Source organism: Myodes glareolus, chromosome 3, assembly GCF_982192425.1.
Source record: "Myodes glareolus chromosome 3, mMyoGla1.1, whole genome shotgun sequence".
NCBI lineage: Eukaryota > Metazoa > Chordata > Mammalia > Rodentia > Cricetidae > Myodes > Myodes glareolus.
In genome coordinates this window covers 25521891-25534778 of record NC_142028.1, presented here as the reverse complement: position 1 = coordinate 25534778, position 12888 = coordinate 25521891, and the positions used below count along the sequence as shown (strand labels likewise).

The 12888-nt window shown below is 45.7% G+C and overlaps 1 protein-coding gene across 1 annotated transcript in view; it reads right to left on the bottom strand.

Moving 5' to 3' along the window:
- Galnt8 (polypeptide N-acetylgalactosaminyltransferase 8) overlaps positions 1–12643 on the bottom strand; it is a 38654-nt gene extending 26011 nt beyond the window's left edge. Inside the window, 3 exon segments of the mRNA XM_087904190.1 lie at positions 2831–2997; positions 8637–8898; positions 12264–12643. Coding sequence (XP_087760316.1) covers positions 2831–2997; positions 8637–8898; positions 12264–12450 — 616 coding nt within the window. The 5' untranslated portion in view covers positions 12451–12643.
- Positions 12644–12888: the final 245 nt, after the last annotated feature.

Sequence of the window (12888 nt, the reverse complement as noted above, 5' to 3'; positions counted from 1 at the left end):
TACATCACAATGAGTACAAATGCTCAGACTGATCTTCTATGCCAGCATCTAGCCGAAGAGTTTTCTCTCAATATTATGCAAGCAAGACTCACTCTTCCCAGACTGTTTACAAGGGTTTTTTCCTTCCCCCTTCCCTCTCTTTTTGTAAAGCCTGTCTCTGCCTTTCTTAACTCAGGCTACCAGTTGCCTTCTTTGCATATTTGAAAGCAGCTTCTGCATTCGTACAAATCACTAAGGAGTATGCAAAACTGCTAGCCAATTGACCCAGTTATCCACTCATGACATATGTTTTTTGGCTTGGTCTTACTCTGTAATCTAGACTAGCCTCAAGCTCAAAGTAATCCTCCTGCCTTAGCCGCCCAAGGGCTAGTATTACAGAGGTATCACTGATAGTATTAATTCACTTAAGCATTTATAGAAACCTATAAATGATAACACTAGAGTATTCCCACAAGACAGAAAAAGGGAAACTGAGGCATGACAGGAGTAAGAAACTTTCCAAATCACATGTTCATCTAGTGGCACAGCTGTGTTGTCTTTAACCACACGTTGGCTTAAGAACCATGTGCACAGTTGTTTGATTTTATTAAGCTCCTGACCACCACCACCGTCTCTTTTCTCTTTACATCCAAGGGATAGAATTCTTGTTGGTTCTTCTCTCAAAAGATTAATATACTTGTGAAACCTGGGATAACCACTTCCTAGAATCAACACTTACATGGCTATGGCACTAAAATTTTCCTGGTTTTAGTTCTCTTTCTCTCTTTCTCTCTCTCTCTCTCTCTCTCTCTCTCTCTCTCTCTATTTCTTTGTTTATTTGCCTATTTATTCTGTGGTGGGGTTGCATACATACCACAAGCACACGTGTGAAAACAGGGAACAGCCCATGGGAGCCAGTTCATTCCTTCTACTGGGAATTAACTCAACCAGTTTGAAGGCAAGCAACTTTGTCCACTGAGCCATCTTGCTGGTCCTAACCCCATTGTATAATGTTCCCTCCAGATGAGCACAGAGGCATGTGCGTGTCCACACCCCCTCAATAACAATTAATAGAATCCATTAACAAAAACGTAACTTGATTCCAGGCCCAAGAGAGAATGACATGTCACATGATGGTGGCAGCTAGGATACTAGGAAGCTTCATCTGACTTTTCTTCACGAATCGCCCTCATCAGTGATCTTGTTTGCACTCTCAGTGCTGCCGCCCCAGTACAGAGAGTCTTGAATAAAGTCTCCCCACCATGGAGCATGGGATAATAGAACTGTGTTGTGTTTGTGGGAAGTGGGTGGATTTTTTGAGGTCTTCCATTTCAACCCTTGCATCAGTTCCATGAAGAAACTGAGTCCCAGAGGAATGAGAGATCCTGTCCAAGTCACTACAGACAGCGCCAAGGGGGTCCTGGGCCTTCAGCTGTCCAGGGTGCATGTCTAGATCTTTCTTTTCTTACCAGCAGAATCGGGCTACAAGCTGGTACCCAACCCCATGACCACAAACAAATAGAACTGGCTCTCGTTCATGATTTCCAGTGAATTCTGCTCAATCAGTTTTACCTTCTCCTTTCTCGCTGACTTAACTACACGGGTAGAATGGGGATGTGTGCGACTGAAGAAGGGTTTTCTCGGGGGCTGAGTTATTTCAGACCCGCCCCCTTGCTTCCTCTCCTTGCAGGAACCTTCAGACTCAATACCTCTTCTCTCCTCTCTCATCCCTAAAGATGCCCAGTGAAGGAACAAAGGCCTGTACTTCGTAAGTCCGCACACTTTGAAAACCCTTCCTTATTGTTAGCCCAAACCTCTGGTTCTGTCATTTAATGCTAGCTTATTTTTATTTTATGCACAAAATTGGTAGAATTAAGAAAAAAAACATGTTAGCTATCCTTCTTAAGATGGTTATGATAATCAACACACATTTGGTATACAAAGAAAGTGAATCACGGAGATGTTACAGTTCTCAAGGATATATATCTTTTTAAAGGAGGGAGACAGGGATACAGATTTAGAAGGCAAAGACCCAGACCCACCATGGTGGTGCACCCCATTAACAAAACTGGAGAGAAAGAACAGGGCAGGAAGGTAACCTAAGCTACACCTTCACAGTTGCCTAGCATGTCACCAGAGCTTCCATCCTCAGTGTTGCATGAACTGGAAGCTGGTGGCACATGTCTGTCATCCCAGCACTTGGGAAGTGAAAACAGGGTGACCAAGGTCACCCCTTGACTGGATAGTGGGCTTTAGACCAGCCTGGGTTACATGAAGCCATGTCTCAAAAAAAAAAAAAAAAGACATAAATGATTAAGTCCACAATCTGCCCCTTCCTCCATGTGGCCTATGTAGGTAGGCTAGACTGGGGGCTGGGTGGCCAGGGGACAAGACTTGCTGCCACTGTGAGTAATCCCAGGTTCCTAAACTTCCTCTCCTCCAAGCTTCCTTACCTGATAAATTTTGTCCTTGTCTTACAAAGAAAGGTTCTGAATCTCTTCTTGGCATCTCACGCACCTCAACCCTTAGGTCTCTTTCATAGAGCATGCTCAGGGCAAAGGTGATTTTGGAGTCACGTGGTTCTGCACTTGACCCCAAATCCACAATGGTCTGCCACACAGTTGGGACCCCCTGTGCTTTTCCTGTGTCTTTTTGTCTTACTTGTGCATTCCAGATGATGAGCTGTACTCTTGGCGTCATGAAATGCAAATGTTCTCAGCACAAAGGGGCCCTCACTAAATTAGCCTTTACTTTCCCCTCTGGGAGACACTCACCATGTCCCAAACTCCCTAGTGACAACCTATTTCCAATGACAATCATGCTCGCTTATTCCTCCCCTCAGGATGCTCACCGTGGGAGCTAAAGTCATCTACCAGGATGATCTCCTTCAGCAGCTGAGGAGGGGTCCGGTTGATGATGCTGGTGATAGCCCTCTGGATGACAGACAGAGCTTCATTCATGAATATGAGGATGACGCTGATGGATGGGAGCTGGGCAGGGTATGTCTTCTGAAGACACCTGTAAGACATCATTCATTTTTTTTGTAACACATTGTTCTTTAATTATTTAAACATTGTGGTCCAGGCTTCCTCCTCAGTGCATATGGTATCCTATTAATAAACTCACTAAGCCTCAAACTCAGTGGGCGAAGGAAAATCTCAGGTCTTTGTCTAAGAAACAAAACGTTTTTTTTTTTAATCTACTTGTCCAAAATTATTTTGCTTACCCAGAAGCAACCCATCTCCTTTTCTTTCATCTACAGACAAGTTACATAGAAGATGCTTAGAGTTTAGTCCTATGAGCCACTATGCATTTGTATCTATTGATCAGGTCATCATTTTAAAAACATGACTATTGAGAAATAGTGTACAGTAATAGAATTCTCTTATTTAAAAGCATGCGATCCCCTGACTTTGTCAGTCACAGAGTGGAATGGTGATTAGCATTAATTTTAGTGGGAGGAATGTACGTGGAGGTTAGAGGTCAATGTCAAACACCTTCCCCAATTGCTTCCAGCCTTATTCACTGATACAGTGAATCTGTATTGAATTGTCACTGATCATGAATCTTTCCAATCCGGCTAAGCCAGACGGCCGTGGAAACCCCACCTGCATCCACCCGCTGCCAGCACTGGCGACAGATGCGCTGGGTCTCAGATCTCAGGTCCCCACATTTGAAAAGTAAGCAGTTTCACTCAATACAGCATCCCCCCAACCTCTAGTTTTAGAAAGCTTTCTCATATACAAAGAAAGCCTAAAACATTGCCAGTTATTTGCTATTTCTCCCCAACCCATCTGTCTAATGTCCCCTCAGCCATAGGCATACACTAACTGAATTTCCATTTTTATAGACTTACCTGTCCTGGGGCTTTCATGTAAATAAAAATAAGTTATGTACTCTACTGAACATACTATTTTCATCAGGGTTGCAGCAGGTACCAATGGCTTTCCTTTGGTGGTCAAATAACATTGCACTGAAGAGTTCTAGCACTATCTGCTAGGTCTTACCCGTTTGCCAGCAGATGGGTATTGAAGAAATTTAGGGTATTTTTGCTTTGGGGCAGTTATGAACAATAATTGGAGGAACGTTCTTAAACAATCTTCTTTTTTAATTATTTATTTTTATTTTTATGTGTATGGGTGTGTGCTTACATACATGTATGTGCACCATGTGCATGCAGTGCCTATGGAGGCCAGAAGAGGGTATCAGGTCCTCTGGAAGCAGTTACGGATGATTGTGAGCTTCAGTGTGGGTGCTGAGACCAAAACCTGGGTCCTTTGCAAGAGCAGCAAGTACTCTTGACTGCTGACCCATCTCTCCAGCCCTTGAACAAGCTTTTTTACCAGCATGCTTTCATTTCTCTTATATAAGATAATACACCAGTGAAAGTGATTCAGTCTATGACAGACCACATACACAAACATGGCTCCTATAATGTTATGTTGCCCAATGATGTCTCGCCTGTCTCAGTTTGTGGAAAAACATGCTATAATGTTTGTACTGTGACAAAAATGGCCTAATATTACATTCCCCTGAACTTAGCCTATCGTTAAGGGGCACATGACTTGGGAACGTGGAGGTTGAAGGGGTGAGTGTAAAGATTTTAAAAGCACAATCTGAAGAAAATATAGCATATGGTTTTTCTTCTTAAGTCTGGCACCCTAGAAGTTGACCTGAATCAGTGTGGCTTACTGTTTACACTGTTCAGAAGTTGGGAGGCCTGAGTGAAAGCAGGCTTCAGCTGCCCTTTGATGGACCTGTGTGCAGGCTGAGGAATGCTGACCAGCTTTTCTCTCATGCTCATCTGGTTGTTCCTGGGAGCATTCAGCCCAGCGCTAACACACAGGCACGGTTAGTCCACCCCAGGCAGTGTGATCCTAGGGGGCTCTTCTTGGCTGTGTCTTCCCAGTTTCTGTTAGATTTCTGCATGCTCCACCTTCCCTATAGCATGAGCTATGAGCTTCCTCTTAAATATTCTCCACCAAAAGTGCATGGTTAGCCAGGCACGGTGGTGTACACCATTAATCAGTACTAAGAAAGCAAAGACAAGTGGATCTCTGTGAGTTCGAGGACAGTCAGAGCTACATAGAGAGACCCTGACCTAAAAACTATTCCATCCAGGACAGGCTCCAAAGCTACAGAGAAACCCTGTCTGGAAAAACAAAACAAAAAAAACCAAACAAACAAAAACACAAAAACAAAACAAAACAACCCCTCCCCCCAAAAAACCCTATTCCAAATAAGGCCAGTTCCTTAAAAAGAACAGGGAAGGTTTTCACCCCAAATTCCATCCAGGACAGAGCTTCTGCATCAGTCCTCGGGGGCTGGGGGTGCAGACTGCACTTCCTGCCCTGAGCCAGAGTGACATGCTGGTCTGCAGGCAGACACAACAGGCAGGAAGGCGGCAGGCAGCAGCCCCTGGGCTTCCCGACCTTAGCGTTCCAGAATAGAACTTCCTCTGTGTATGCGAGCTGGGGAAGGGACAGCTGGAACCCAGCATTCTTAGTCTGGTGCAGTGGGGTTGAAACTCTACCCTCAGAGTGGGTGTGAGGTGGAGGGTGTCAGTAGATAGAGGATGAGGTGGAGCTGTGGAGAAGGGGAGTCGCTGCTTCAGCCACCTCCATAGATAGAGGATGCACATCTCATGATGGGGATGGGAAGGTGTGACGTGATTTTAGTTGGCTCACCCTTCCGTGGAATGAAACCACAGCCCTATAGGAAATGCCGTGGCAAGAGCCCCCTCCACCATTCCTACTCAGAGTAGAGACTTGGCATAGAATATCATTCTCCAGAACTGGGGGTGGAGTAGAGGGAACAAACAGTGGCTCAGATGCCATGGACTCCCACTGAGACTTGTTGAGACTTAGAAAATGTTCTTGCCAGGACGGTTCTCCATTTGCTGTGTAGCCTCGAGACGATTTCTGAACATGTCGCCTGGTTGGTTTCTTAGAGGGGAAAGATGTTTCAGCATTCTGTCACTCTGGAAGGAAACCTCAATCCACAGTTAATTAAAAGGAAAATGAAAGTGGCTGTCAACTCCTCTTTAAATAGCCACATTTGTGGAGTCTCCGAATGTATTAAGAACTTTCTCACTGATGTGACAAAGAGGCAACTTAAGGAAGGAGGGTTCAAGAGGGTACTGTCTGTCATGGCAGGGAAGGCACAATAGCAGGGACTCCCACATGTCCCAGTCAGGAAGCAGGGTGGGGGACTACTGGTACTCCTGACTTTCTTTTTATGCAGTCCTGGAAACCAGCTCAGGGAAGGGAGGGAGGGGAGGAGGGAGGGAGGGAGGCAAGGAGGAAAGGAAGGGACAGAAGGAAGTTGCAATTCAATAATAAAAAGAATGTGTCCAAATAGGTATTTCTGAAAGGGAAAAAAAAGACATGCAAATGGATAAGAAGCACAGAAAAGATGTTCATCATTAAGTCTCAAATTTTTAAATAAATAAATATAGCACAATTGAGATCCCATCTCACAACCAATAGGCTAACTGATCACACATACACACACGTACAAACACACACACACACACACACACACACACACACACAGTAAACACGTGCTGAAGAATAGGGGACAAACCAAGATTCTTGGAGCTGGGGTTGCACTTCAGAGGCGGCATGCTTGCTTACATTCACAAGACCAGGGATTCAACCACAACACCAGACCTGGCTTCTGCCAGGTAGGGCGATCCGTTCCTGTGATCCCAGCACTTGGGAGGCACAAACTTTGTAGCCCAGACCTCAGACTCCTTGAATTCCTGATCTCCCCTCAAAAACAAACAAACAAAAAGCAACAGAAAAATTGCTCAGCACTGCTGGAGAGAATATAAACTAATTATGCAAATCTTTTAGGAAATAGTCAGGTAGGCTCTCGAAAGGTTAACTATGGAGTTACATATGACCCAGCAATAAGCATCCATTACTACAAGCATCCACTAAATGAAGGCATTGGTTTGTTCTCATACAAACTTGCAGAAAACAGCCCTTCTTTGTGATGCTCACGTCCATCCTCTGGGCATGTCTCACTTCCTCCTGAGCACCTCTCTCCCTTTACTTTTGTGGTTGTATATTAGCATGTCTGTATCAAACCCCAACTCAACTTCATTAAAAAAAAAACAGCAATATTATTGGCAGTAGCCCAGGCCTGGAAACAATGGAACAGTCTTAGCTCTTAGCTAATGACTAAGAGCAAAATGCCACATATCAATAAAAAGAGGAAATATTGGTGCATGCTATTAGCTATTACATGAATAGTCTTCAGACACACTATAACAAATGAAGAAAGATACATAAACATACACACAGACACAAACCCATCTACATGATTCTATCCTAAGAAAGGTAAAGAATAGTTAAATTCATAGGGACGAGGAAGCTTGTAAATGGTTAAATGGACCATGAAGAAAAGCACAGGGTCTCTTTATCAGATGATCAAAATGTTTTAAGACTGTGTGGCTTGTGCGCAACTCTGAACATACTAAGAACCATTGCAGGACACAGTGGCTCATACCTGTAATACTATCACGCTAGTGGTAAGGGGATCTCCAAAAGCAGATCAATCTCAACTATATAATGAGACCTAGTTCCGTGCATTTACTAATTATAAAAGAAACCATTCATTTTTATCTGTCAACAAAGCTGTACCAGGAAATGGTATATACCTGTAATCCCAGCACACAGATGAGAGGATCAGTGTTCAAAGATCAAAGGTTCAAAGTCGTCCTCAACTACACAGAATCTGAGACCAGCCTGGGCTACCTAAGACCATGTCTCAAAAAGCGCCGGGGGGTAGTGGCACAGGCCTTTAATCCCAGCACTAGGGAAGCAAAGGCAGATGGATCTCTGTGAGTCCGAGGCAAAACCTGGTCTACAAGAGCTGGTTCCAGGACAGCTAAAACTGTAATACAGAGAAACCCTGTGAAGCCTCAAGAAACAACAAAGCAAAAACAAACAAACAAACAAACAAACAGAAAGATTGAATGGTTTTTGTACAAGTTTGTTGTTGATGTTTTGTTTTGGGGGGTGTGTATGTGTGTGTGTGTGTGTGTGTGTGTGTGTGTGTGTGTGTGTGTGTATGTGTTTGTGTGTAAAGTGAAAGTGTGTATGTGAGGGGAGGGCAGAAAGACCTAGAGCAATGGAGGGGAGTTGCTGCACTCAGGAAAACAATCTCCATATGAGATTCAGTGAGGAACAGGATCCAAGCAGAGAACTGAGGAAAAGCCAGAGCAGGAAGCCTCGCTGCTGAGTGAGGTGGGACTCATTCAAGTCCTTGCTCCATCTAGGATCCTCATTGGGAGAGGAGTGTGTGCTGCTCCTTCTCCCCGGGAGCTAGAGCATTTGAATTAGTCCGTACCTTCTCTGACATGCCGTCACAAAATTCAAAACAAGAACCCAGCTAAGCAGGACACACTGAAATATCAACACTCAGAAAACAGAGGCATGGGGAGTTCTAGTTTGAGGTTAGTCGGGGTTATGTGGTAAGAACTTATCTCAAAACAACAAAACAAAGCAAAAAATGGAAAAGGTGTCATCCCTTTCCCCACAGTCCTCTGCTCCCCTCACCCATCTTCCTACCCCTTCACTAGCATGGTTTCCAAAGTTCATCACCAAACTGCACTGAGGTCCTGCCAAGCCACCCCTGGTCCTGTGCACCTGGAGTGGCGGGTGTCAGGGATGCTTCGGTTAAAAGGCAGCCGGTTGCTGAGGAACGCATTGTAGCCGAACTCCAGGAACAAGTACCGGGCCTCTTTCTGCTGAGCCTCCGAGAGTCCCTTCCCCCATTGCTGGAAGATGGAGGGCAGGGAGAACCTCTTGGACGCCAACCTGACTTTCAGTGCCTTCCGACCAGGGTGGAATTCAGCGGCTCCCCATCCCACGTGACCTTGTTGCTTCAAAATCAGTTTCAGACTTTTTCCTGCCGATAAAGAAGATGGGGGTGGCGTGAAAACAATTCAGCCAACGCTTAGAAAGCTGGAAACTGCTATTCAAGCTGACATCCTCTGCACCATTTTCTCTCTGTGACAGTTCCTACCTCAACGGTTCCTGCAAGAGCCTTGGGGTCTGGGTGGAGACTTTAAGAAACAGGTTTTGTTAAAGAGTCCTCCAATCATTTGGGTAGTGGTGGCTCGTGCCTTTAAATCCAGCACTTGGGAGGCAGAGGCAGGCAGATCTCAGTGAGTTTCGAGGCCAGCCTTGTCTACAAAGCGAGTTCCAGGACACCCAGGACTGTCACACCGAGAAACCCTATCTCGAAAACCAAAATGAATAAATAAACAGTGCTCCAATTGTATGGGGCTGCCCTTTAAAGGGGACACTGGAGACCTGGCCAAAGTTGTCTTTGCGTCACTTCCATGCAGTGATCTGCCTTCTCCCCGAGCACCACATCTACTGCTTCATCTCAAGCTTAAAGCAACTGGGCCTTGAGCTAACTTCCAAAGTGTTGCGCACATATAATTTTTTTTCTTTTTATAAGTGGATCGGCTCAGGAATCTGTTGCACTATAAAAAGCTATTTGGCATAGTCTTCAAATGTAAGACTTTACAAGCTCTCGTCCTAGAGAAGACGATTGGGAAAGAGTCCTTGTCAGAGCTGTGCAAGACTCAGCACCATCAATATCTACCCACTCCTCACCCCAGGGCTCCAGCAGAACTGACTTTGATCTCAGAAATGACTCAATAAGATAGTGTTTTTCCAGAATGAAACCTAAGAGTCATGCTAGAAATGTCAGTTGTGGGTTTTTTGGTGTGTGTGTGTGTGTGTGTGTGTGTGTGTGTGTGTGTGTGTGTTTGAATGTAGACATCCCCTAAGAAATGTCTGTTGTGAATTTTTTGTTTTGTGTGTGTGTGTGTGTGTGTGTGTGTGTGTGTGTGTTAATGTAGACATCCCCTAAATCTACCAAATCAGAATATCAGGGTCAGGAGAGGATAGAGCCAAGAGGCACAAGAATCTTTATTTGTTTCACAGATATCACACTATCAGTAGCTAGCAAAGACATTTTAAAGCATCACATAGGCCACCCAGCCCTTCACATCTCATGTGGCTGATATACCAGCAACTTTGAAGCTAGGGACAAACCAGGCCTACATTTTCAGTTTGACTATAAGACTGTCTGCAAGTGCTCATGGAAAATGCAGGATCCCAGGCCTTCCCTAGACACACTGATCCCTTGGGTCTGCCATAGAGTGTAGAAGCTGTTCAACTGGTTTAGCTTGGTTTGTTTTCCATAGCTGCTCCTGATAGAGCTAATAGCCACATTCGTTTCAGAATCATGAGTTTACCCCCAAAATAATGACCAGATGGTGACAGATACAGGTGGAGAACTAGCCATGCAGAGGAAGCCTAATGAACTCAGTAGACCCATAGTAGCAACGATGCTTGCCGTTCAGAAAGCGGCCTGCAGACTTCACAGCTTCCCCTACCCCTATTAACTTCCCCTTGACAACCCCAGGAGATTTATGCTGCAAAGTGGAGTGTCTTAACATGGGCACTTTGAAGGCTCTCAAACTGAATCAAGAGAGGGCGAGGGAGGGAAGAAAAGGGGGGGGGCTTCAGGCGTTAGACTGCACAATGGTGATGAAGGCTTCCCACCACAGGACCACTTTCCTCTCGCCCACCCTACTTTAAATTCCAACCAGACTGACAGGACCACTTTTAGCGCAATCAGAATTTTCTTGCATGTTAGACAGAGGTACAGTTAGTTCTTCTGATTACAGCCCACGCTGGCAAGGGACCACTCTACTGCATGACTCCCCCAAGACACAAGCTCACCCATACACAGCCTGTGGCTTGTTGAGCAGAATGTGTATTGAAGCCCAGAGGCATTCACAGCCCTTCAAGACTGAAGCAGGAACAGCTCCAACTGAGAGGCAGATGTGTGCATTTTTACATTTATAGGGAGAACCTCCTGCAGCCCCGGCTGACCTCTGCTGTGCCATCGATAGTGACTCTGAACTCTTGACCGCAAGTATATGGCACCTTGCCTGGTGGTCATGTTTCTGTCATTTTAAAAGGCACTTTGACTGGACATGACAGCACGTACTTTTCATCCCAGCACTCTGAACACTAAGGCGGGAAGGGGGGCAAGCTACAAGTCAAATAATAATATTGACACTCTGCTTAGCTCTGACTTCATACTGGTACACCCCAGGGTACACTGTACCCCAACCTGGGTACACACAGTCAATGCTCCTTTAAAGGATCAAGCACTTGACTCTGAGACATGGGAAGCCAACACACTAGCAGTTCAGAGAAGCAAGGCTTTCATGAGAAATGGGAATCACAAGCCACCCAAAGCATGGTGAAACCTTACCCAGAACTTTCAATAAAGAAGCTAAACTTGAAGGTTAGTGGGAGTGGTGGTGCACTCTACAATCCCAGAACTCAGGAGGCTGAGGCAGGAAGACAGCAAGTTCCAGGACAGACAGGGCCACACAGAGAATCCCAAGCCACCGTGCACTAGAAAGGAAGATAATGACTCAGCAAAAGGAATGGGCTGGGGGTGGAGGTTCGTGTTACTTTCTACATAAAGTCACAGCCTTCTGAGGGCCACCGTCCTGTCTCCTCACCCTGTCATTTGTCATTACGTGCTCAGAGTCTCGTGTGATATGTCCGTATTGAATCCCTGTCTCTCTAACAAATCCACTACACCCTCACAATGAAAATTCTGCAAAATGAAGTAAGAATTTTGCCTTAGATGGTTCCTCTCTCAACATTTCCACTGTTGTATGATTTTAGGATCACAACCTGTGCCCCAAATCAGATCCTCAAGGAGTCGATTAAAAGTAGCAAAGAGAAAAGGGAGATTTATTCAATTTAACTAAGTTGGGAAGCAAAGCAAAACAATCTAGGGAAGCCTCCCCCAACCCCCACCTTCAATCCATTTTCTGTGTCCTAAAGTTAGATAAAGTTTAAGTAGAGGCCCAAAGACATGCACAGCTAAGCTGTTGATTGGTCAAGACGTTGTTCTCATCCATCACTAACCCGTTCCTGCCTGGGCTCTAGTCTCATCAGGCAACGGTGATAAAAAACAAGTTGTTAAAACTGTGGGAAATCTTTCCCCGAGTCCCCACTCTGGCTGGCACCCATTCCCTCTCCCAGCATGAGCTTCCTGGGGAAATTCCCTTTTCTGTGGAGTCTCTTGTTCCCACGGTGTGATTGTCAGACTGGACTTGGCCTCTCCCTTGATTTTTTTCCCCCTCCATGCCCTTTCTTCTTTGCGTTCCTAAAGCTCCTTCAGCCTACACACCCTAAGATTTCCCCTCCCCGTGGGGTGGAACTTACTTGAATGGTGCACATCCTTCTCCAGGTACAAGGGTCTCTGGACCACCGCAGCCCCCTCCTTGTGGAAGCCGTCCACAATCAAGCGGTGTATGGTCCCGTTGGTGTAAAACACCAACAGAATGTTGGCTGTTACCAGAATGAGCACAGCACAGAGCACCTTGGAGCAGCTCCTCCTCCAGAACCTCATCGTGAGCCTGGGGGGCCTTGCTCCCTTCTGGCAGAACCCGTGGCTACCCAGGCAAATCCAGGAGCAGAGCCCACCAGCCAGGCTGTCTCAGGTGGGTGGTAGCCTCACAAGTGACACCCTACCTGTTAAGCCTCATGTTCTCTGACTGGGAAAGCTGTCACAAGAGGCCTGGCTTGTCTCTAAATAGAGTATCAGGCATGAGCAATGGACCAGGGCAGCCACCCAAGAGCTGCAAGATCACCTGGACACACTTGGCATCTCTTCAGAAGTCAGGCTCCTGTAGCTACCTCAGACTGCCTAGGGGGAAGCCCTTCTTCCATTGGATCTTGGGGTTCTGCAATTGAGTGCCAGGATTAGGTAGTAAACCATTCTATCTGCTTAAGGTTCTGTTTGTCACAGTCTCTTCCTGTGGAATAACAAGTAAGGGCTGGTCTGGTG